The sequence below is a fragment of the Cervus canadensis genome, chromosome 3 (assembly GCF_019320065.1).
Source record: "Cervus canadensis isolate Bull #8, Minnesota chromosome 3, ASM1932006v1, whole genome shotgun sequence".
NCBI classification, from domain to species: Eukaryota; Metazoa; Chordata; class Mammalia; order Artiodactyla; family Cervidae; genus Cervus; species Cervus canadensis.
The window spans coordinates 91,860,560-91,887,805 of record NC_057388.1 but is presented as its reverse complement, the minus strand read 5'-3'; the positions used below and the strand labels follow the sequence as shown (position 1 = coordinate 91,887,805).

The window sequence follows — 27,246 nt, the reverse complement described above, 5'->3', positions numbered from 1 at the left end:
ACTGCTCTGCTTAAAAGCCCTTTGGAACTAAAGATCTATTTTAAATTACACTCAAACTTACTTTCCATGCTTTTTGCCCCTTAGTTTTTCAGCTTCCAATTTAAGGACTTAAGTTCTGAGAGGCTCCACTCAACCCTTTCTAAAGGCAACACCATCTTTTTGAGTTGCTGAGTATGGATACAGAACATAAATAGAGATACAGTTAAACTTAATGAAAAGGTTCCCTTGTAGTTCCTGTGGCTACATTCATTATCCAGACTACTGCCTAGATTTTCAATGATGCTATCTCATTCTTGCCCACAGTGTACCATGTCCATTTCTAGATTTTTTTTCCCTTTCTCATACAAGCAACTAGGGTTTTCTATCTTACATCTGGGCTTAAAATAACTTCCTACCAAAATCATCTTATTCTCCTGTGACTTTATTTTTTATATTAATTAAGGTTATTCTTTGCTCTAATTCCACTTTTCAATGTATACTTTCATATAAAAAGCCACAAAATTATTTTATTTAAATGTTAAATAATCAGTGTTACATTACTCAGTGATTAAGCCCTAACAACTTCACTTTAATATTCACATATGGTTATTTCCAATTACAGGCAAGAAAAATGATTTAACAGCTTGGTTCAGCACCAACAGAATAGCCAAAATTGGGGCAAAACATAAAAAGTTTGTGCACACATCACAACAGAGGCAATTTTCTGTGTTTTCCCTGCAGCCTCAGTCAGTTCAGTCACTCAGTCATGTCTGACTCTTTGTGACCCCATGGACTGCAGCACGCCAGGTCTCCCTGTCCATCACCAACTCCTGGAATTTACTCAAACTCATGTCCATTGAGTCGGTGATGCCATCCAACCATATCATCCTCTGTCGTCCCCTTCTCCTCCCACCTTCAATCTTTCCCAGCTTCAGCCTACCTGCTTCCATAAGCATTAGATGAGTACTTAGCGTCTTTAAAGAAATCTGGTGACTTCTCATCTACTTAGTACAAGATGGGAGAAACATTCAAATTCAACTACTACCAACAATCACTACCCACACAGCCCAAGTCCCCAACTCATATCCATTCATATTCATCTATTCTTGGTGTTGCGATAAGTCATTACAAGAGACACTGGTAGGTCCTATAGATTCTGAAGCTTTCTCATGTACTAACATCTCATTTGTACGCAATAGCAACATATTCAATGGTAAGAAGATAGCCCAACTGTTTTACTTATCCACATGACTGATCTGATCAATCATACATGGCATTTCATTTACACATTTAATCCTGAAAAAACTCCAAATGGACTTGACTGATGTAAAGAAGTTTGGGGCATCTGGGAAGAATCAAATCCATCTGTCAACTCACATATCCTCAAGGACAGAGATTCTACCAGCACAAATCCATACATGAAATACCAAGTTGTAAACAGTTCTATGTAAACAGTGTAAACGTTTCCATGTTCTCAAAAGCTTTAAAAGGTAACAAAGTACAGATGTGGACATCTTCATCTTCCCTGGCTCCCAATAAAATCTATTCTCAGAGCAGCTAGAGTGGCCCTTTTAAAATGTTAGACACAGCTGGCCATTCTTGTACTCAAAACCTTAAAATGATTTCCATCACACTCAAGAGTTCATACGCAAATCTTTACAATGATCAAGACCTCACATGACCTGACCCACTCTGAGACACCCCAACCTCCAGCTCTGTCCTCTCCCTCCCACTCCCCCCTCTCCTTTCCACTGTGCTCCAGCTCCAATCTTGCTGCTCCCCCAAATTTCAATTACGTTCTTGCTTCAGGATCTTTCTGTACCTGATATTCCCTCTTCCTGGCGATCCTTTCCCGGGCTCTCCTTCACCTTGTTCTGGTGCTGGCTTGAATATAACCTCAGTAAAGCCCTCCCTGACCATTCTATTCAAAAGAGCAATGCTCTATTCTTTTTCTTTTTAAGCACAGCACTTCTTTACCATCTGCTATACCTTCTTACTTACTCATTTATAGCCTGCCTTCCTTGACTAGAAGGTAAACTCCACAAGGACAGGAATTTTTATCTGTTTTACTCACTTCTATATCCCAGGACCCAGAGCAATGCTCAGCACAAAACAGATAATATAGAGAGACAAAATCAATGATGCTAAATAGCATCTGTTTTCCTGTGTCTTCCCACTAGCATGTAAGGTCCATGTACAGGGATTGATATTGTCCATTATATGGAAATCTAAAACAGATTTCAGTATCTAAAACACCACCAGCACATAGCAGGCACTCAACAAATATTTACTAAGTGAATCTTCATCCCATTCTTTTGGCAGAGAACAGGAAGAAAATTTCAACTCATATTCACATGTTCTCAACATGTTGCTTGGCTCTGAAATGATATAATCCAATGAGAAGTGAATCATCCCCATTTCTACTTTAGAAATATACATACCTTTATTTTGTACATAATCTAAAGTGCAATTAAAAGCCAAAAAACGATAGGCAAAGATTAATGAGGAAACCAGTGTTTCCTTGGTGATAAGGAATGGACTTTCACAGTACAAAATTGTCCAATTATACAATGAAAACCAATTCCCTTTCATTTTTCCCCAAAATGTTTCTTCTCCCATGTATCATTAAAGGCTTTCCTGAATAGAGACTTTTAGTCCTTTCTTTCTCTTCCCCACATTGAAGCTAATCTGTAACACAGAGTTATGTAACATTTACTCGACAACTATCTAATACAATAAACACAAAATTTTTGCTGTTGTTTCCTTTTGCTCTAAACTCTGGCCTACTTAAAAATGAGGATGGTAAAAAAGACTGTGGATACTAAAACAAGTGTGATATCATCAAAATGAGCCTCTCTTTCTTAGTATCAGCAAACACTCTTTGTTTGGGCAGAGATGCTATCAACTCAGAGAGATAGAAGTCAAGGCAGAAGCCACTGCAGTGCCTCACTGGTGATCAGGACAAAGTCCCTCCAGTCAAGCAGACTAATCAGAAAACACAAATACCAAGAGGTCCTTCACCCTTACTGTGATTACCGGAGGCAAAGCCGGCAGGTCAGCAGCTCTATACATTCACTCTCTGACCCCTCTTGAGCTCAGTATACTGGGCCAAAATGGACTACAGTTCGCTTTAAATCTAGGGTGACTGATCTATAGCTTTACCTAGTAACACAGATAAATCCATGGGATGAACTCGCCACTTGTCAAGACTAAGAATTACAGTATTCCTTTTGAAAATGCCCAGTTAATTTTAAAATGTAGAGAGGTCAGCATATTGCTTCAAAAAAGGTTAAGAGCCTACTGATTGTGGAACTGGACTCAAGGCTGAAACTTATATATAACAGCATCTGAGAAGAATAATTTCGGTACCTGCTTACACATATATAAGGTCTAGAAGGCAGGAAAGAAAACATGTGAGAAGACTGGAAGCACAGCCATCCTGGGCAGATACATCCAGAGAATTCTCGAACCAATAAAACATCACAGGGCAGCGCTAATTTTCACATGGTCCGTGCAGCCCTCTGGCCACAGAGGTGCTTAGGAGTCAGCAGCTGAGTGCTAAGGATGGGACCCAGCATCAGGCTCTGCATCTCTCACCCCAATACCAAACAAGAGGCGACTGGGATGCTGAGATTCTGCAAAATCTCATTTACAAAGAATTGGGGGGGGGGGGCGGGTAGGGGGGGAGCAGGGAAGGGTACTGCTTAAAAGATGTCTGAAAACCAGAATCAAGGACCTCAGAGCAAGGAGACCAGAGTTCAGATCCTAAATTTGAGGACTGAGGAACAGACATAATTCTGCCGGGCAAAGAATCAGTGCTCAGTAAGTAGTAGCAATTGTTATTTATCAGAGAGCTGTCATAGAAGGTATTAAAGAAGTGACCCTCGAAATACACAGCCGAAAACCACGTAACTATGATGTGACAGTACATAACCTTTATTTGATCAATTCATCCTTTGGCCAAATATAAAAATACTCCTTATGAACCCACTTTATTCTTTAGGAAGTAAAGATGTGGTACCTGGGAACCAAAAGTTTTTCAAAGACCAATCACAGAAGAAAGGAAGCGGGGAGGGATGGGGAGTAGGGAAGGGTGGAGAGAGGAAAGGAAGGAAGGAAAGAAGGAAGGAGAGAAAGAGAGAAGTGAGGAAGAAAATGAAAGAAAAACAGCTCCAAAATATGCAAGACAATTACAAAATGAAAATACATGCTTGTCACTACTGAAGAATATTCAAGAATTTCAAGATTCATAAATACTTCATTATACATTTAAATAATTTGTGAGTGAGATTTTCACAAAAACTACCAACAAGGTACAATGACTGTGGAGAAAATCACAACCAACTTCAAGTGGGGCAACACACTCAAAACCAAATTTTTTTTAAATTTTCGATGCTACAGCAACACACACAATGTGTGACTACATCTGCTACATTAAAACGAGAGCCTCTAACAGTAAAAGGCCCTGGTGTCTTAGAACAGCTCCCCTTTCAGGCTTCCTCAAAAATCGTGGCAGAAGCCAAGGGTCAGCCTTAGGGGGGGAAAGAAGCAAGGCCAGCTGCCCTCTGTGATCCCCTGCAGCCTGGGCTAAAAGAAACCTGAATCACCATCACCAGGGAACCTCCCCCAGTCACAACACCTGGACCAAAGGAAGATGCAACAGCCACTGGCTCTCAGAGGGATGGAGCCTTACCTGCTTTATTTTGTTTCGGGAGTTGGTGATGCGCTCTGTGATGCTCTGGTAGGTGCGGATGGCGGTTGTCAGTTCTGTGTAGTGCCGTACAATGAGTTCATCCAGGTCACGGTCACACCTCTCATAGGCTTCTTCGAGACGCCCCTTCTCGTTTTCTCTGTCTTCAACATCATCACTGGTAGACAGGGTCCTATTTAAGACAGAATGTATCAGGCTGAGTCAAACTTAAAAGCTGAAAGTAGAAGCAAATAGAGTTAAGTCAGTTGAGGGTACATGCCCCTAGGAAATGAAACAAGTTACTAAGGGAAAATATGAAACATTTGCGTGGTAAATTCCAGTAGCCTAGTAAGTGGATTTATATGTTTTCTAAACAAGGAATCTTCCCCTTCACTTTTCCCCTTGGCAAGATCAGGAAACAGGCGGCATGAACTCTGTAAAAGCCTGGGCATGTCTCGATTTGTTTGAATGAATCCTAGTACCTGCATGTCCCTTATCACTGACAGGTCTGACCAATAAGACCTAAGGACTTCTAGGAGTAGTTTCCTTCCAAGAAGATTAACAGGAAGCAAGTTCCTCTTCCCAACACTGGATATTGTTATACAAAGCTCAGATAATCATACATTAGCCATGTGATAATCCTGGAAGGAAAAGCCAAGAGAAACGCCAAGCTACTGCCATCACATCACTGGGCCACTAAAGCGGTCAACCCACAGCAGCCTCACCCCAGGACTCCTTGTGAGGGGAGATAATAAATATCCATCGCTGATGTCACTTTCACTGGGTCTTTTATAACAGAGCCAAAAGCATACTTACTGTAAAACTGCTTCTACACTGAGGAACTGCCTTCCAAACAGTTCATTCAAATGACCTGAATTTGGTTCAGAGCCCCCAGCGACCCAGAAATAAGGTCATGGTAATTCTAAAAATCCATTACACAGCAATAATATCAGCTAAACTGATATTATAAACCAGACAACCCCTGCATTTACTATTCTTCCAACAGCACTAACAAGATTGATATGAATCAACAGTAAGCAGCGAATGAGATAGATACACTTATTAAAAATCTTTCAATAACTTAGTTTGATACATGGGCACAGAGCTTTGTTTCCTCTATTATCCTTCTTGAGTAATTTTTTTTTAATTTAGTGTTATAATCAGTAACAAAGAAACCTTTTTCTCTTATCTCTTGGCTGCCGTAATTTCGCTCCATTAAATTCCCTCTGATTTGTCAGCTTATACATTCAGCATACTTTATTTCATTTATCTTTTTTAATTTAGGGAGGGGGTAGTTTAGGCTTTCTGTGATGGATGCAATCAATTATAAAGTCCATCATTAGAACTGCTTTCGGAGATGGTCTGTCAGCAAATCAATCACCTATTCCCTTCCAGATTTTTGTAAGCAAACTACTGTAAAACAGTCTTTTTCCAAACTGTCATTTAGAGCAAAAGATCTTAATTCATGAGTCACACAATTTACAAAACATTATCTTCCAACTTAGAGGGAGATTCAGCAGGCCAGTCTGATACTAATCTAACCTCTAACAAGAATTTTGTAAATGTGTTAAGGGATGTCAAGAGATGATGTCCAGCATGAAACAGCGGAACAGGAGGGACAGAAATGGAATGAAGCAAAGGCAACGCCTGGGGAGGGAGCGGTACAGGATACACACTGGGAACCCCAAGACTTGAAGGAAGGCCTTTCCCACGCCAGATCCTGTGTCCTCCTCTGTCAACTGGTAAGCCTACACCAGACTACCTCGAAGCTTACTTCCAGGAAGAAAATAACACACAAGCATTGAGCTAATTAAGTAAATCAGAGTAGAGACGGGTGGAGTTTTGGTTTCAAAGATAGAGCAACCAGTATTACTTGCAATATTTGGGTACAGGGTGGCTGAGCATGTCATCATGTTGTTTCTATGATACATAACTTTGCTCTTTAAATCTGAAACCTTCCAGGCTGTTAATCTAGAATAAAGCACAATCAGAAAATGCCTTCAATTTATCAACTGCCCCAAAGCGAAGAGTTCCTAGATATTTAACTATTAGTTCCCCCTGTTCGCAGCAAATGGCCACTTTTTTCAAAGCTACACTCAGTCAGTTTGCCATCTTTATGAGGCTTTGCAGGATTTCCTCCCCACCATCTGTGGAAGGAAACATGCCAAGCATTTGACATCATTCACATTTACTAATACAGCTACCACCAGGGAAACTGTCGGGCTGAGAGACCATCTTCGTGGGCATCAGCTGGCACTGTAACACATCACCACACTTAGGAATGATTCAGAAAACCGAAAGGGTTACTGAAATGAAGATGAGAATAAAGTGGGTCTCTAAGCGAGTTTCAGTTCCTATGTTCATCTTCAGAGAAAACATCCGTATAAGGAAATAGCCTGTGCCATGTTTTGCCACCACATCCAAAATTCATCCTCTAGATGTAAACTGGGCTGAATGACATTTGCCTTTAGTCAAAAATTTCTTGCATAAGAGCACTCTGAGAGGACAAAACCATTCAAGTTTTGTTTGTGCTTTGGGATTTGTCTGTTTCTGTGGACCATTTTTGAAGTCTTTATTGAATGTTACAATACTGCTCCTGTTTTACGTTTTTTGATCTTGAAGCATGTGGAATCTTACTTCCGCAACCAGGCATTGAACCCACACTGCCTGTACTGGAAGTGCAGGGTCTTACCCACTGGACCGCCACAGAAAACCTTAAAAAGTGTTTTGTTTTTTAATTAGAGAAAAGGAAAGCAGCAATAATAATGGCCACTAATATCTAGAGAGGCTGCACATTTTATAAAAAGTATGTTCAATCCACAGAACAACCCACTGGACTGGGTCCTGTTAACATACTTCCTCTCTCTTTTCACAGATGCCATAGCTGAGATTTAAGACGGTAAATTTGCCCCATCTCAGACAATGAGGGTAAGGGCTAGGGTGTGCATGTATGCTCACTGGCTCACTCATGTCTGACTCTTTGCAACCCCGTGGACTGTAGCCCACCAGACTCCTCTGTCCATGGAGTTTCCCAGGTAAGAATACTGGAGTGGGTTGCATTTTCTACTCCAGGGGATCTTCCTGACCCAGGGATCACACCCGAGCCTCTTGCCTCTCCTCCAATGGCAAGTGGATTCTTCACCACTGCGCCACCTGGGAAGCCTAAGGGATAGTACAGGAATTCAAAACCCACATCAGTCTGTTTCCAGATTACGCTCCTATCTCCTACAGATTTGTGGGCTACTCTGGAATCAAACTGCTTGGGTTGGAACCCAGGCTCCACCGCTGCTGCTCACGTGACCACGGTCACAGTATCTCCTTTTGCCCACCTATAAAATGGAGATAGTAAGTATACCTTCCTTATAGGGTTGCGGGTGAGAATTGGATGAAATTAAACAAGGCCTGGCACTTGTTTAATCACTAGCACTCCATAAAAAAGGTTGGTGGCTGCCATTGTTGTAGTAATAGTAGTTAACTGCAATAAAGGCAGTAGCAGTTTTTCACAATGTCATAGAAAGGGCATCATTTAGAGACAAAGGCTCAAATTTCCTCACCCCCAAATACTGGATCATTAGGCTCTGGGAATGAGGTCTGACCTCCCTTTCACTTTACTCCTCCTTAATGTCAAGAACAGTGAAGAGCCTGAGACTTTATTCTACTCAGAAGCTAACAAGTTAGCCTGCCACAGTTTCGTGGATGCTGGGAGAAGTCACAAAATTCCTGGGTGGGTCAGAAGCTAAGGACTTCATTAGTCATAGCACAGCAAGTAGCAAGAGCATCAGCATGTTTGGAGCAGACCGCTTGCCCCCGAGTCCCATGGGCAGTGGGAAGATGGGCTCAAATGGATGCCTGCCGAGTTGCTGAAGAGGACTCTGAGCTTTGAAAACTGAATTTTTTATACTAGACAGTAAACATGCCTGCCATTTGCTCTGGAGGGAAAAATTATCTCTACCTTCTAAACAGGTCAAACAAACATCCTTGAGAGTCTAAAACAAAGGGCACCCATACTTTGCTCACAAGAACCTCAGAAACACAACCTTCCCAAGGAGAACTGTCCCCCAACAAAAATGAAACCTAATTGATTGGGTTCCTCCAGGGACTGCATGGTGTTGAGCAATAGTCGACCATCAACAAAGATTCATTTCCAACCTGTTTTCAACAAAACAAGGCCAGAAATACAACGCCTCACACATTAAATATCTGCAAAATGAATGAATGATAGACCATAAGAGCAGACTAATTCTAGGGAGAGAGTCCCCCCACATGCTCCTGAAACCCAGCGAATTTCAGTGTGGGATTATCCTACTTTAAGCGGGTCACCTGACCTGAACTGAGAGCAGGATGGAAAAGAAGGCTTGTGATTGAGCTCACCCTGCCAGCCAGGTCAGGAACCTCTCCTCAGCCTGCTAAGCCTCTGGGTAAAGAAAAGATCACTCACTCACAAAGCCACTCCCCACAATTCTGAACTGCTCTACTTGCTACAAGGTCTTTCATTAAAATAAAATCCTCCTCTTTGTAATTTCTACCCATTGATGCTGGGGGAAAAAAGAGTGAAAGAGTTATTCGCTCAGTCCTGTTGGACTCTGCGACCCCATGGACTGTAGTCCGCCAGGCTCCTCTGTCCATGGGATTCTCCAGGAAAAGATACTGGAATGGGTTGCCATTTCCTTCTTCAGGGGACCTTCCCGACTTAGGGATAGACCCCAGGTTTCCTGTATTGCAGGCAGATTCTTTACCCACTGATCCTAGTTCTGCCTTCTTCAGTAACATAAGTCTATTACCTCTTTTATGTAGTCTTTCTTTAAATAGTAAAGGATTCTTTAATACTTTCTCACATTCAACAGCTCCAGTTTCTTCATCCATTTCTTCTACAACATGGAAGCCCACCAGCCTTGTTAATTTCTTCTGAAGTCCCCTCGAAAACAAGGGACACTCACACATAGGACTTACTGCATTACTCTCTGTGGTTTATACATACTAATTTATTCCAGACAACAACCTGTGAAGTAGGTGCCATTGTTCTCTTTTTACATATGAAGAGCCAGAGTTGTGCATTTGAGGCACAGAACTTTTAAGTTGCAGAGCCAGGCCTCAAACCTGGATAGTCTGGTCTTTAGAAGGTTCCCTACCTTGCCTCTCAAGATGTGGTACTCACAACTGACACAACACACTCCTAGTATAACATGACCATCCAAATAGAAAGGGGTTTTATAACCCATAAATTAGAGCACTCTATTTCTAATAATGTAACCTAGAACTACGTAGCATTTTTGTAAATATTGAGTCCAAAAATTATCCAAGATCCCTTTGACAGTAACTGCTGACAATCCAGCTTTCACTCTTCCTCTACTTGGGAGATTTGAAAACTAAATGCACAAATTTACATGACTTCTTGGGTCCCACCATTTTGGGTAAAGAAGATCAAAGTGAGGCACAGAATACAAATTATTGATTATCGATTATACAAACAATAAAGTGGTTATTTTGTACACACAGTTTAAGGTAACACTCAAAATGGTCCTGCGAGACAGTATCACCGCCTTTTTACAGATCAGCAATCAAAGGAACAAAGAGGTAAAGTAACTTACACAAATGTACACAGTTAACATCAGAAATGAAAACAAAGTATAATGTCAAAAATCCATGCCCTTCCCACTATACATGTTATGAAACCTGCTTTTCCTGGCTTCAGCTACTGGGCTGCAGGACTGCACCCTAATCAAGCTACAGTCCACACGCGAAGAGAGGAGTGGACAGCCAGGAGATGTCAGGAGAGCACCCAGCAGCTTTTTTAGTATTAACAGTCTTGAATCTGGACATAAGGTTTAAAAAGCATGACCTAAAAGAAGACATGGAACAGAGGAGAAACTACTTGAAGTTGCCATCCCAAGATGCTTTCAAGATATGGAATCATTCTTCAGAACTTTTTTGATTCCCATCTCAAAATCATTATGTTTTATAAACTATTGCTAAGTTCACGAAAGTCGCTCAGTCATGTCCGACTCTGTGACCCCATGGGCTATCCAGTCCATAGAGGAGCATAAAAGCACAGATTTCAGTTAAGCTGGACACACACATTTCTGGATCACTAAGAATTTTTCACTAAGACAGCTCTGGCATTTGCATGATGAATTACATCACTGGCCGTGACTAATTAATCCCAGGAAGGAATTTATTTCCCCAGTGGACCTCAAGGACCATGGTACCTACACTAAGCTACAAGGAACATGTACATTAAATGATTCTAGTGAATTCACAGCCATCGGCTCTAAGCAAGCCCTATAAACAAGCATAAAAACCCAGGGTAAATAACTGCAGATCTAAAACCAAGTTTGCCAGCTTCCTTTTTGATACCAGCTTCTATATTTCAGGGTAGCCAGTCTAGTGTTTTGAAAGGAAAATAACTAGTCACCATAACTGGCTCCTTCTATGGAGCAATTTTGCTTTCACTTTGGACTTAATAGAGTGATGATGTCCAGACAAGAGAAAGTAAACAAGAGTCGATATTACTCTTAAAAAAGACAAAGGAAAGACCAAATAAAAGAAAACGCCTATCTATGAAAATAGGGCTAGTCACCCAAAGGTAACCCATCACTCAAGAGAAACAATAACTTCCTGTCAAAGACAGAATAAGTGGGTGCAAAAAAAAATCTAGAATTCTACCATCAGGAATACAGCAGAAGTGTCTTAGTACACTGACCAAATGTCAAAGATAAGGCATCTTGCGAAACTTTCAAGCTCTTTGACCTTGGGCAAGTCACTGAACATGTCTGGGCCTGTTTCTTTCCTTGTCAAACAGACTGGATCATAAGAGAACCTGCCCCACCACATTATCATGAGGATTGGAGAAGCGTTGTGAATGCACTTTGTAAAATATAAAATGCCCTCAATGCGTGGGTAGAAACATTATTAGCAATGAAATAAATCATTTGTGAATCACAACACTGTTAGCCCCAACCCCCTAAAGCTTCCCCTGCTGGAAAATGCCTGAGGATATTTATGAACTGAGATCAGACCTTTTCTCTGTATTCTTACGGTGCCTGGCACATTAAGTGCTTAGGCAAAGCTAAATAATGAGTAGCAGCAAAATGCAGGATCTGAAGAGGTCATGGAGGGTGGTTTCCTGCCTGAAGAAACAACTGCAGCTAGATTATCTCACACAAAGAAATGCCTGTTCAGAAATCTCGAGGAAAGGGCCAACAAGAGTTCCCCCGACCCTGTTTAGTCCATTCAGTCACAGAACAAACAGTTCTGACACACCTCCAGCTTGTGAGATAGAGCTGTGAATAAAACCAGTCCCTCCCTCAGGAGGCGCGCAGTCTGGTCCAGTAGGGGAAAGCAGCCGTGCATACAACCCATGGAGGCCGGGAGAGCAAGGGAGCAGCTACGGGAAAGTGAAGGCAGGGTATGGAGGAGACTCTGGCACAAGGAGGCCAAGAACGGGCGCTCAGGTCAAGAGGGCGTCTGAGGGGCTTCCCGGGGAGCTCAGCGGTGAAGAATCCACCTGCTAATGCAGATGACGCAGGTTCGATCCCTGGTCCGGGAAGATCCCACGTGCCACAGAGCAGCTAAGCCTGTGCGCCACGACTGAGTCTCTGCTCTAGAGCCCGGCAGCCCCCGCCCCCGGCACCCCAGAGTCCACGCTCGGCAACAAGAGAAGCCACCGCAATGAGAAGCCTCCACACGGCAACTAGAGAGTAAGTAGTCCCAGCTTCACAACTAGAGGAAAGCCCACACAGCAATGAAGACCCGGAAAAAGACAAAAAAAAATTTTAATTAGGAAAAAAATAAAAATAACAGACTTGACAGTGTGGGAAGGAGAGGGTGGGACAAACTGCAGTAGCACAGAAACATGTATCACCACATGCAAGACAGACAGCCAGCGGGGACTTGCTGCATGATGCAGGGAACCCAAAGCCGGTGGTCCATGACCACCTCCAGGGGTGGGCTGGGAGGATGCAGGGAGGTTCGAGAGCGAGGGGACATATGTATACCTATGGCTGGTTCATGTGGATGTATAGCAGAAATGAACACAATATTATAAAGCAATTATCCTTCAATTAAAAATAATTTTTTTTAATTTTTAATCAAAAAAATAAAAAGACGACATTTAAACAGAGCTTTCTAGAAAACTGGGGTGGAGGGGGGTGGGGAGTTAACTACCTGGGAACACTGATTCCAGAGACCACAGTAGATGCACAGATCCTGAGGTAGGACATGGTTGGCTGGTTAAAGGAATGAGGAATGGCCGAGAAGTCAATGTGGCTTCAGAGAAGCGAGGAAGTGATGAGACAAGGTCAGGGAAGAGGCTGGGAGCCAGATCGGGACAGCTTTTCGGGCTCTTACTCCAGAGGGTTCTCTCAAGTAGCTTGGGAGTTAGCACCAAGGCAAAGAATGACAGCTTTCAAACAACAGTTAATGGTGAATAATGAATAACAATAATTACTTTCAAGTTTCATTTCAATTCTATTCCACATCTTTCCAAAAAAGATCTGAGATGGTTAGTACAAGAATTCAGACAATAGAAAAGAGAAAGGGGAACTAGTTAAAGAGATGTAGAACAACAATGCCATATAAATGTAAAACAGGTATGCAGGTGATATGGACAAATGTAGTGTGTATGAAATGAGCCCCCAATTCAACTTTGAGGTTCCTAGTAGCCAATGCAAAAAGGGAAACCTAGCCAGTAATCCAATTCTTATTCTTAAAAAGCCAGATTCCAGTTCCTCCAAGGAAGCAAACTTTAATACTAAACTCTTCAAAAAAATTCACTTTAAACAAGAAGACATTATACAATACAGTGAACAATGTCCTCAACAACCTTCTAAAAACAGTAACAAATCTTACATGGCCATTTCTTAAAAGTTCCTCCAAGAATGTAACATTAAAACACAACTCAGACCTAAGAGATTTTCAAAGACCCTGAATATAGTCCAGAGTATTAAGCTTTCCAATGATTTTTCATCTAAGAAGAGAATTTAGGGAATTTAAAGGACTAAGTGGATCAAATCATGTTTCATTAACTTCTGCCTTTCAGCAGGCCTTTTGATAGTTCAAGCTAACCAGACAGTAATTCTCTAAAGAGAGTCCACAGTACAAGTATTTGGTATTACAGGGCTAATAGAGGGCTATTAAACATTATAAGACAGAAAAGCAGGTAGTAAGGTTGACAACCAATTGCAAAAAATTAGCCTAAGCAGGGCTCTTGCCTGCTTCTCAAGATTGCCAGATTGTCACTCTGAAAGCATTTTAGGATATTTTAACAAATAAGAATGCACAGAGTACCACATGCTATGGACTGAATTGTGACACTTACACAAACACACACACACACCACCAAGCACCACCAAATTCATTATGGTGAAGCCCTAACATAATTGCATTTGCAGGCAGGGCCTAGAAGGCAGGTCATAAAGATTCCACCAGGTCATATGTGCAGGGTCTTAACGGGATGGAACTGGCGTCCTTACAGAGAGGAAGAGACACCGAAGAGCCCCCTCCCTCTCCACGCGCTCACAGAGGAAGGGCCATCTGAGGACACAAGGAGAAGGTGGCCATCTCCCAGCCCTGACTGTACCATCATCTCAGACTTCTGGTCTCCTAGAAGAGAGACTAGGAGATTCTAGTCTCCCAGTCACCCAGGCTGTGGTATTTTTTTACCACTGCCTGAGCGGACAAGTACACCACCCTGTAAAACCCAAGCAGTGTTCTTCTGCTTGGGTAAAATCTCAAGGCAGATGTTATCAGTTACCCCCCACTTAACCACAGCAACACAGATTCTTCCACGAGAAGAGTCAGCTGCCTGATAAAAGTCTCAGATAACTGAATTAATTAACCTGCTATAAGAAATATTTAATATCATACACCTGAATTTTGGTGACACCTGCGGTATAATTAGCATTAAGCCCGGCTTTCTGAAAACAGTTAATATGCTTAATTGTCTACTAAGGACATTCCTTGTCGGCATCCAGTGACCTCTCCTCCAGGAATAATAAAGATTAACGGAACAATTAATGGAAATCCCTCCAAGCAACTCAGAAAAACTAATTACAAGTAAGGCTCCACATATCCAGAAATAACTTACCGGGACGCTACAGCTCTACACAGCAAAACCCACAGTAAAATCACACCTCTTCAGGGATCCCCATTCTGGGAAGTACTCAACGGGACTCTCAGTAGGCAAACTAGATATCACTGAGCCCCTCCATTTTTCCCCCCCCACTCATTAAGCACCTGAATCCCTCCATCAGTATGGCCTTCTCTCATTAGGACAATTCTTGTGAATTTTTTAAATTGCATCACAGAGAAAAGACAAGGAGTCATCTTTACAACGTTCTAACATATTATAAGGCCCAAACTGAGAACTGTTAAATTCTCAGATATTCAAGGGTGAACTAATTTTAGAACCTCACTCCAAGCAGGAAGAAAACAATTTACTGGTCTTTCTAGAACATAATATTCTTCATTATTGGCCCCAATGTAAGAAAAAAAAAGTCTAGAGCTGGCATGATTCTTGAAATTGTGAACTCTGTTTTTTTCTAGCTAAAATGCTTTAACTAGAAGATATTAAGCTACATTATCAGATCCACTTAGCCCTTATTTCAAGGGCTTCCCTGGTGGCTCAGCAGTGAAGAATCCGCTTGCAATACAGGAGACATAAGTTTGATTCCTGGGTTGGGAAGGTTCCCTGGAGAAGGAAGTAGCACCCCACTTCAATATTCTTGCCTGGGAAATCCCATGGACAGAGGAGCCTGGCGGGCTACAGTCCATGGGGTCACAAAGAGTTCATGACTTAGCGACTAACCCACCACCACCACAGCCCTTATCTCAAAGTGTGAGTCAGATTTTCTTTTCCTCGAAAATACTATTAATAACAGCCAACCTAAGACACGCCTGATAGTAATATATACCTGTTATGTCAGGGAGGGCCCTAAGCACAGTTCTGAGTAACGTTAAGTACAAACTACAATGGTGAAAAGAGAGGTTACTAAGACTATGAATCTGAACAAGTTTCAAACTGGTCTTTAAAACCTGTTATGTGAAGCAACGTCCTTTGATAAGAGGAATAGTCCTACCAAGGCTCCCAATGAACTGTGAAAACAAGAGACCCTCATCGTAATTCTGAGTTTTGTCAGAAAAAAAAGATCACACATTAAATACATGTGATATGTATCACTATATAGTCACATAAGACGTGACATCATCACTCAAAGCATAACCAAATATAACACTTTTAAATCGGATTTTATTACATTCAATTAGACAATGCAACTACTTCTTAATTACGTTTTATTAGATCCCACAAAATACAAGACAATCCTACCCCGACTGATGGAGATTCACAATGACAAGTTCCTCTGAAAAAATTTTCTGAAGCATAAAAACATCCCTTAATTCACTCCAAAGAAACTCACTTCATATCAAGTGACAGTAAACAATTTCTGCTTTAAAGTCAATTGAAAATTCACGGGTGTCTTGCTTCAGACAGCACTTAGGGCCAATTACCACACCCAATGCATGCAGTTTTTTGTATTTCAATTAATTCAGTTATATAACCCACACTTCTGGGGACCAAAAGCAATAAACTTGTAGCCAACAGAGAAGGCCATTAGCAAAATTAAGTAGAATCACTCCTAATAAAGCCTACAATAGTCAAGGGTTGCCAAAGTCAACTTAAAATCTCCCCCACCCTTAGTGAACCAAACTCCACCTCTCGTCCACTCCCATTTTAAGCATCACATCCTTAAAGCATCCTTAAAGCATGTCTTCAGTCATCTCATTTTTCACCTCCAGCGGAGTCTTTCTTACTACAACACAGTACAGCATTTGATCATTTTAAACGCGTAGACTATTTCCTATTGAGTTTCTCGTGAGTTCCTCAGAAATAGTGGTTTATAAGATATTAACATATTATATGCTGATAGGCTAGTTTGGAAATTCTGGGTTACACAAATTGAAGCAGGTTTCGTAACTACATTCATTTTCAGGAGACTTTAATATGTTAATGTTCAAGGTGCCTCTGGGAGAGAGTGTTTGGGTGGGGACAGAGTGAACAGAACATGAATATATTATGTAGCATTTCTGCAATTTATTAACCTACAGAACCTTGTCATTCCCACCACCTTCCATCTCCCCAGCATATATATTATACACATACATGTGCATGTTTATGGAAATTTCCAAACACGAACAGAAATTAAGGAACTCATCAAACTCAGCTTCAACAATCAGCAGCACATTCCCATCTCGTTTGGTCTATACCCTCACTGACTCCAACCTTCTTCTGTATTATTTTGAAGCAAATCCTAGACATGATATTTTACTGGTTTATTTCAGTAAGTATCTCTTAAGAATAGTACTTTTCAAAAGATAGCCATACCACAACAGGAAAAATAAAAGAAGTATGGTAAGACAGTCAGAAAAAAAAGAAAAAAAGATAGCCATACCATTATCTCAGCTAAAAACAAGTTAACAACACTACCTGGTTTCTTGTATCTTACTTTCACAACTTACATCTTTAAGGGCTACTCAAAACTTTGATGAGTGGTGGACTCACCTGAGACTCCTGTAAAACAGCAGATTCGGGTCAAGTGGTTCAGGTGGCGCCCAAGATTCTGCATTTCTAACAAGCTCGTGATATTCAGTGCAATGATAGTAAGTTTAGACAGCAAGTTTCCAATGGAAAAACACCATTGAAATTTTTCCGTGTGAATTACATGCCACTGTATTCTTTGAAAGGGCTTTATAAAAATTTTTAAAAGAATAAGTAAAAGCCATTAAAGGTTCAAAGGTTCTCCTAAGGATCTTGAAATATGTTTCTTACCATGTCACATGATACACAATTCTCCCCTATAACTTCCTGTTAAATGGGGGTCCCTGGTTTTTCAAGGTGAAAAACACAAAGGACCTACAGACCAAGGTCATAACTCATTCCATAGCTAGAAAGCCGTTAACAAAAACGTAAGGAGCAGCAGAGCACAAGACCAGAGGGAGCAGAGCTCACCACTTGCAAACTGAAAAATGCCAGCACAAGCTGAAACACCCCAATGCAAACAAAAAGCCAACAACCAACAGAAACATTCTAAGTACTATGCCGTCCAAAGAAAATCCATCTACTAGCCACACTGGACCTCAGGTTAACAAGCAACACCATCACATGCATCAAATAAAACAACTATATTTTTAAAAATAAATATATAAACAAACTATTTCCAAGGCATTTCTAAGAGTTCTGAAGGAAAAGCTCCTGAAAAAGAACTATATGAAGTTAACTTTAATACTCCACAAAATACTGCAAAATCAGAAAGGCCATTAGTGCTGAGGTATCTAGTTCACTTTCAGGCTACAACTTTTTTTAGAGCATCTTATGCTTCCTCTATGAGCACAGGCAACCCCAAATTTGGGCCCAGGAAAATTAACCTTTTGAGATTTTGGTTTTTTTTAAATATGAAGCACTGATAGACTTCTGCTCTGGGAATGGATGAAATCATAGGAAACGGATTTACCCTCCCATCCAAAACAACAAATAAAAGATTTCAAAACCGTGGACACGAAAGCTGCTGGAGTTTGCTGAGCAGAGTCCCGGAGAAGAGAGAGCTAAGCAGAGCACCCTGGTGATCTGTGGAGAAGCGTCCTAGAGTCTTCACCCGAGCATGTGTGCTAGAAAACTACTCAAGGCCACAATAAGGACCACCGGAAAGCACTTGCGAGAACCACGATCTGAAATCACACACAGCCAGGGTGAAAAATCTCACCACTCACAGAGCACTAGCTGGAGTAGTAAGAAGGATTCTGCCACAGTCTGGGAGAAAACTGCCCTAAACTAAATGCTGCTTGGCTCCTGACTGTTGCTTACTTGCTAAGTCCCATCTGACTCTTGCAACCCCATGGACTGGAGTCCACCAGACTCCTCTGTCCATGGGATTTCCCAGGCAAGAATACTGGAGTGGGCTGCCATTTCCTTCTCTAGGGGAATCTTCCCAACCCAGGGATTGAACCCCTGGCTCCTGCATTGCAGGCGGATTCTTTACTGCTGAACCATGGGGGGAAGCCAATTAGCAAAATTTAAAACAGGGCCTCAAAGGGCCACACTGTTTCTGAGTAAGTTAACCACATCCCAGAAAACAACACTCAAGAATATTTATCGGCGAACAAAGATATCCAACTTGAGTACATAACAAGGTAAAAATCACAAAGTCTAGCATCCAAGAAGTGCAAAGCATATGGGGGGAGGGAAGATTAATCAACTGAAACGAACCCCAAAATGATGACATGATAAAATTAGTAAACAAGAACAGTTAAAGAGTTACCTATATTCCATATGTTCAAGAAACTACAGGAAAGACTGAAAATATTTTTTTAAAGACCCAAATTAAATCTCTGAAAGAGCAAAACCACAATCTAATAAAAATTACATTACATGGAGTTAATAGCAGAATGGGAATTGCAGAAAAGATTAATGAAGTTTAACACACAGCAACAGAAACCATATCCAAAAAAAGAGAAACCCACCTAGAAAAAAAAAAAAAAGACCAAAAAATAAACAGAAAGACAGCATCAGTATTCAGGGAGCTGTGGGACGACAGAAGTGTCTTAAACTACTTAGAGGTAAATCTGACAGTCCATGACAACACGTGGACTTACACTTGAAATCTGCAAAGAAACTGCTGAGAGGAATTGAGTGAAGAGAGATAATACTGTTTATGGATCAGAAGACATATTGTTGAGATGTCAATTCTCCCATATTAATCAGGACATTCAATGCAACCCTAACCAAAATCCCAGTGGGTTTATTTTTAAAATTGATTGGCTAACTCTAAAATGGACATGGAAATGCAAAGAACCTAGAAGAGCCAAAATTAACTTTGAAAAAGTAGAAGAGTTGGAAAGCTTATGTTATCTGTCTCCAAGACTTATAAAGGCAGAAATCAAGGCTGTGTAGCATTGTCATTAAGATAAACAGACTAGAGAGTCAAAAAATAGATCCACACTGGCCACCCGATTTTCGATAAAGGTACAAAAGACATTCAGGGGAAAAAGAACAGTCTTTTAAACAAGTGGTGTTGGGAACAACAGGATATCCTTACAAAAAAACTGAACTGGAAAAAAAATTAACAAGGATGCCGGAAGTGTCTATCTTGACATGGGTAGTGGTTACAAAAGCAAAAACTGTCATATACTTAACATGTGTGCACTTTACTATATGTATATACACCCTAAAAATGGAGACAATAAAATTATAAGTTTAACACAGAGTATGATTTTTTTTTTTTTTTTACTATTTCTATCTATCCATCCAACATTTCATACAGAGAGATAGACACAGAGAAAGGGAAAGACAGAGAGAGATCTGAAATGAGGTTCAGCTAATACTAGTGATGGTAACTTAAGGAAAATAAAGTTTGGAATAATATTTTTTTACTTTCATCTGCAATTTTTTGCATTTCCATGGTTTGATTACTTTACAATGAGTATGTACCATTTCTATAACAATGCAATGATATTTAAAAGCTTAAAGAAAAGTTATTAACAATGATTAATTCTAGGTGAAGAGACTATGAGTAATTTATTTTTTAATTCCCCCAGTTAAATATTTATACAATTACAAATATATAATATTTATATAATTTTGTTATGCTAAAAATATGTTAACTTTGTCGTAACTACAACTATTAAGCCTCTGTATGTACCTGGACAGGATCGACATGAAAACCTTAAAAACAAAAACAGTATTTTGAGAAATGGGATTTTTAGACAATGTTTCTCTTTGATGATTTTTTCTTAACAAGTTTGTGTGATACAATTTTTATAAAAGAAATTGGGAAAAGTTGCCATGACAAGCGTGCATAAAGAGAGAACAAAAAGCACAAAAAATGTTGGTGAAGACCTCACATATATACAACAATGGAGAAAAGATAATCTTTTCAACAAATGGTGTGAGAACTGAACATTCACCACAAAAATCAGTCTAGACAGAGATCTTATAGCTTTCACAAAAATTAACTCAAAATGAATATGAGATCTAAATATCAAACACCTAGAAGTTAGCAAAGAAGAAAACTGAGATGACCTTGGGTACAGCAGTGACGTTTTAGCTACATCAAAGACATGATCCATGAAAGAAACAAGTGACAGCTGAATTTTACAAAGATGAAAAACTCCTGCTGAGCAAATCACCCAACATTAAAGAGCCTGGATGGGAGAGGAGGTGGGAGAAGGGTGGTGGTGGTCTGGTTGCTCAGTTGTGTTCCACTCTTGTGACCAAGTGGACTGTGACCGCCAGGCTCCTCTGTCCACGGGATTTTTCAGGCAAGAATACTGGAGTGGGTTGCCATGCCCTCCTCCAGGGGATCTTCCCAACCCAGGGATCGAATCTAGGTCTCCCACATTCAGACGGATTCTTTACCATCTGAGCCACCAGGAAAGCTCAAGAATACTGGAGTGGATTGCCAAGCCCTCCTCCAAAGGATCTTCCCAACCCAGGGATCAAACCCAGGTCCCCCGCATCACAGGCGGATTCTTTACCACTGGGTCACAAGTGAAGCCGACAATCTCCAGGACTCTGCTCCAATGACCCTTCCTGCCACACTTTGTGTCATGGACCTCAAAGCTGTTTGTTCAAAGCTATAACCAAAATGTGGACTCCTGCAACAAAGTGTACTTTGAATTAAATACAGGGCTGACCAAAATACTCTGAAGAGAAAGGGGCTTTAACAGGTGTCTACAATAAACGATTTTCTAAGTTTCTGAAATTCCAACTTCTGTGAAGACATAAAAGTTGATGACAATGTGCTCCTTTTACTGCCTTCAGACCTCCTTGCCATCTGTAAGCAGTGTCTGTCCACAAAAGCTCTGCTCTGAGGTTTCAAGGAGGTCTCCTCCAGTCACAGCTGAAGTTTGTCTTCCCAATTAAGCCGGCTATTAAAGGCCAACTTATAAAGAGAAGAGAGTCAACACTTAATTGGGAAGTAAATCACCTAACAGTAAGTGGTAGACACATTTCCCAATTAAAAATCTGACAAGACCTCACAAAAATAAAATAGCATCTCCAAAATGCCATCTTGCTTGTTGCCCATTTAGAGAGGCTGCCTGTCCCAACTTCACACGAAGCAAAAGGTTAGGGGGGAAAAGATCAATAGAAAAGTAGGAAATGCTGTGTCTGCGTGTGTCCGTAAAACTGTCCAGATTGTACATCAGCAGGTAATCAGGTCTCTGTCCACCCGATTAGTTTCATTTTAAAGGGTCAGGGGCAAGACTTAAAACCAAAAGCTGTGGTTAACAGCAGCTTCTAAAATCAGTCCTAAACACTATGCCTCCTCATCAAAGCCCCGCCTCACAAAAGAACCTCTTTTGTTAAATCCCATAGTGCACACTCTGAATCATCTGGCCGTCCTGAAATGGTTTTATTCAGTATTTTGTAAATGGGTTAAGAATTTCACTTATGAGTCTAAAAGCACTTAAATAACCCATCCACCAAATGTAACCCCTCCACTATAATTACGCTATATTTTTTTTACATCATTTTGACTTTTAAATGCCTTAAAGTGATGCACTATCACAGAAGCAAAATAGTCACCATTTAATTACTTGGTACCATGGTTGCACATAGTGATGAAGCGTGGGTATTCCCCATGTCTACTCTGACACTGTCCTCAGGTCAAACCCTTATCCACCTACAGTCTTTTTCCAGTTAAAAGATGCTTCTAACAATAAATGGTGTTCCAACTAATAGGAATAGTAAGAGAATATAAAGTGCTATGCTAATATTAATACATAATAGAGTATAGAAATGACACTTTTTACATATCAGAGCAGGAGAACTGAAGGAGAATTTTTAACATTCACTATTCAAAAAAGGAAAACAACTGCCCATTGACAGAAAAAGATAAAGCTAAACTAATCAAACTCTTCAAAGGACAATGGACTCTATCACTCACAAGTCATTTATTTTGTGACAAATTGACAGGTCCAAAGAAGCCTGGAAGAGAACTGGCATGTACCAGAGACATCTTCAGGGATGTTCAGATTTTATAAACATGAGTCTAAAATGGTTTTCCTTTCTGAGGCTTGTTGCCAAAGCAACCAGGAAAGCTACAGTCTTTGAGAGAGAATTTGAAAAGAGGTTAAGGATAAGAGGAGGTAATCAAAGTTTCATGTGAGGAATTTACAATCATGAATACAATGTTGCAAGAAGAGTAACAGGAAGAATACAAATTGAACAGATAGACAAAGCAGCAACTTCAGAGTCACAGAACAATCTACTAACAAGAGATATGAATCCTCCATTCTTTTTATTTCCATTTTATTGAGATATATTTGACATCCAACATTGTAATTATTTAAGGTACACACATAATGATTTGAGATATACGTATATTGCAAAATGATTAAGCCAGTAAGTCAGCATCCATCACCAGAGATTTTTCCTTGTGATAAGAACTTTTAAGAGCTACTCTCTTAGTAACTACTTTCCTCTTTGCATTCTTCCCTCAAGTACACCCCCCTAAACTCCCCCACCCCAAATACCAAAGTAAAAGGACCATTTTCCTCTCATTCGCTTTTATGAAATGGAAACCACTGGCTGCTTCAGAGCACATCAGGGAGGAAACAAGGAATTAGCAACACCCAAATTTTCACTCCAACACCAAGATTTTCCTGTGACTCAGAGAAATGTTGAAATACTCTGACACCAGTAACATCCAGTCTTAAACAAGGTCCTATGTAACCATGAGCCCCAATCCTTACTAACCTTGCCCAGGATGCTAGATCTGGACACTCCAATATATTATAATAAAGTAAAAATGTTATTCAAGTGGTCTGAGGTGGCCAAGGACAGAGAAGAAAAATGAGTTAACGGTATACAACAGAAGTCAGAGTGAAAAATGCCCAGGTCCAAATCATGGTGGTAATGTGAAGGTAACAGAGATGGAAATAAGAGACACATGGGCAACCACCAAATCATATTCCATAACACCCAGCAGGAGATTCCCCCTGAAGAACATATAGGCACAGTCAACCAAAGGCAACGAATGTTTCCAATCACTATCAGTTAAAAAAAAAAAAAAAAAAAAGCTTTAGTTTAACATAAAGCGTTTTTCCAAATATAAGACATTCTGGGTAAACTTAAATGACCTTTAAGAAAACTGATATACAAAATACAAGAAATGAGCAAAGACTACAAAATCATAAATACATAACTGAGAAGGTACATTTGTATATACTGCTATCTTCCCTAATCCCCACTCCACTTTTGTTGAAAATAACTGCTCCTTCTCCTAGATTTCCAGCACATTTCATCTGTCTCTTCTAGTCTTATGTCACGTTGTTACTTACATATTTTATCCCTCAAGTAGTCTATACTCTCAAGGGTACCATCATGTCAGATTCATCTTTGCAAAACTCGGGGCATTCACTCATTCATTCAACAAATATTTACTAACTACATAGTAAGTGCCAGGCTCTGTACAACACACTGGCACTAAACTTGTATTGTTTAAATGAATGTTGACTATAAAGCAAAAATAAATAAATAAATAAACAAGTTGAAAAAGGAATCCAAATAAATTCATGTATTATAGTTCCTCAGGAATGAAGCTGGGGAACTAAAAATATTGTACTTGGAGTTTTAGTATCATGATAAACATTTACACTACTTGTGTTTTGTCTTGGCAAGACTGGGTCCACAAGAAAACTGCATTTCCTCTGTATGACCTACCAAGTATATCACATATGTCTATACAGAGAAGAATTATCCTCTTAATCCTAAAGAAAATTTAGTAATAATGATTTTATATGTCACAATCTTACTTCTAGAGAAGCCTAAATACCCATGAGATGGGTCTTTATCAGTCCATGAGCGGGTGGGCTGTTCTAAAAGTTAAATCTGTTCATTCATTCAAATGCTTACTAACTACCAGATACTGTTGAGCCTGGGTTTTTAAAAGGTCATCAGAAGCCCTCCAAAACTCAACCAAAAGTTTAGCATAGGTGGGGGAAAGGGGGAAGGAGATGTTTCATTTTATGAAAAATACATGGATTGAAATTCACGTGCTAACAGCATAACGTGTCATAATACATTTTGTTCAGCTTGCTTTTAGCCACTCCCTGAATCATCCTTAGCGGGATCTGAATGAATTCTCCACTCTTACTATAATTTACTTTAAGAAAAAGTGGCCCCTAGAAGGTCGACCACTCCTTACTTCCACCATATACAGTCTGGGAAAATGATATGCATAGAGGATAACTTGAAATTTGTTTTGCTTTTTAAAGACTAGATAGGAATACGAAGGCAGAACAAAAATCAGCACGGATGTGTGCCTTCAAATCCACAGCTCTTCTAACCAGCTCACGACAGGCCATCGTATTTGAGGCTGAGCCATTCACAGGTGGTTGGAGGTGTTCAACGTGTGAAAACAAAATCTGCAATTTGTGACAGAGGTCTGCGGACGTCAGGGCCTGACACCCAGAAGTCCAGGGAACAAGGTGAGCGATGCTGAAGATAATCAATCAATACATGTATGAATAAGTGAACACACCTGGCTTTCTCTAGCAAACCCCAAATAGCGTGCTTTTAGGGCCCGGGGACCCTAGTGGAAAGCTCTGGCAGTAAATTAGAAAAACACTGAGAGGCCAGGCTCCTCCCTCTGGCCCAACCCCAGAGAAAAAGTGAGAACTGCGGGGGCCCTTGGGAGGGGCTGGGGGGAGGCAAGGAGGAAAGGGAGGGGTCGGCAGGGTGGAACCCAGCTAACCCTTCTCCCTTCCAAAGCGGAAATCGAGCCGCTGCCCCCTGTCCCCTGCCCCTGCCTCCTGCCTCCCTCACCTGATCACAGAGATGAGCAGCCCCGAGGGGTCTTTGCTTTTGCTGACTGTGCTTCTGTATTTCCCACCAGCTCCTTCTGCCGCCATCTTGGTGAGAGAGGGAGAGCGGGTGGGCTGGAAGGAACCAAGTGTAAACTCTGTAATTGACCTTTCTGGAGAGTGCACCAATGGGAGAAAGGAAGTCCAAAGTCACGGAACTGGATAACCCAATCGCTGAAGAGAGGAGGCGGGACCTAGGAAGTAAGTTTCAGGCGCGCTCTAAGCACTCTGGGAATTGTAGTTTCGTCCCGCGGTTCCAGGGCGCGCAGGAAAACTAATACAGTTGCGATTTGGTGAAATCTTCTTATATCTTTATTTGTATTTATTCTGATCTTGAGTTTTCCCCCCAGTTTTATTGTTTTTAGAATTTTATTAGTTTTTAAATCATATTTATCTGATGATGCCAAAGTGCGTACATGGGGTGTGTATTTCAGTAGGGTCTGTGTTTGATGTCTGTATGACAGTTTTTACTTTAAACACAAGTAGTTTTTTTAAAATCCAATAAAATGCGAAAATGGATAGATACAGAAATTCTTTTCTGTAGTATTATCTAAAACTAAATGCTTATGCATTAGTTTAATGTGTGAATTCAGTTATTTTGTTATTTCCGGACAATTCTAAAAAACATGCAAGGAGTAACACACAAATGGATATTGATAAAGAAAACGGAAAAACCCAGAAGCAAAACTGACCAGTTTGCAGATTCCTTTTCTTCTCAAGCTAAATAAAATATAACTGGCAATAATGCACAATTGTGCTTTATTAAGATTTTTACTGGTAAGTTTTCATATGTCCTGCATCTGGCTCAACTGGCTTAGTCATAAATTCAGTAGATGAAATGAAGAGAATAAGATTACCATAAGAATGGAAGGTGCATAAATTGAGGGGGTAAGGTAGCCAGTGATCTGCTTAGTAGCAGTAGAGATGAAAGAACTTCAGAGATGAATAGAAAGCAAACAGAGAGGTCCTGGAGCTGTGAAATAGCAAGCACAGAGCACCTCCACTACTTTGATTAGGCAGGTATCAGTTGGCAGAGGTTCACAGTGATTTTATAAAATAACTTGCAGATACACACACACACACACACACACATATACATATTTTTTTAAAGTGTTCCTTACCTTTGGCTCAATAATTCCAGTTCTAGGGGTTCTGATTCTAGAGAAATAGAGATACAGAAAAAAAAAATGTTAAAATTTTTAAAACAACATAGAAGTATTAAATAAATTATAGAACATCCACACAAGAATATAACATGTAGCCACTGGAAATCATAATTTTAGTGGTTTTTAATGAAGAAAAGATGTTCATGATATACTTGCAAAAAGCAGGTTATAAAATTAAAGAATGCATGTATGTGAAAAGGGGTAATTGAGCCTAGTGGCTAACAATGTAGGCAGTAAGAAGAAAAAAAAAAAACAGGATCACCTCAGTTGATACAGAAAAAGCTTTAGACAGAATTTAACAACCTTTTCATGATAAAACGCTCAGAAAACTGGAAGTAGAAGGGAATTTATTCAATATGATAAAGATTGTTTATTAAAAACACACAGCTAACACTCAGTGGTCAAAAACCGAATGCTTTTCAGCTGTGATCAGGTACAAAACAAAGATGCCCACTTTGCCACATCTGTTCAGTGAAGTACTGAAAAGTCTAGCCAAAACAATTAGGCAAGTAAAAAATAAAAGGCATTCAAATTAGAAAGGAAGAAGTAAAACCA

At 40.3% G+C, this 27,246-nt stretch overlaps 1 protein-coding gene across 2 annotated transcripts in view; it reads right to left on the bottom strand.

The window, feature by feature from the left end:
• Window positions 1-25,628, bottom strand: part of EXOC4 (exocyst complex component 4) — an 811,011-nt gene extending 785,383 nt beyond the window's left edge. For both annotated transcript variants that reach the window (XM_043463745.1, XM_043463746.1), the window contains exons 1-2: window positions 25,488-25,628; window positions 4,673-4,862 (exon numbers count right to left, since the gene is read on the bottom strand). In XM_043463745.1, the coding sequence (XP_043319680.1) occupies window positions 4,673-4,862; window positions 25,488-25,573 (276 nt within the window). In that variant the 5' untranslated portion in view covers window positions 25,574-25,628. The remainder of the gene's footprint in view (window positions 1-4,672; window positions 4,863-25,487) is intronic.
• Between the last annotated feature and the right edge of the window lie 1,618 nt (window positions 25,629-27,246).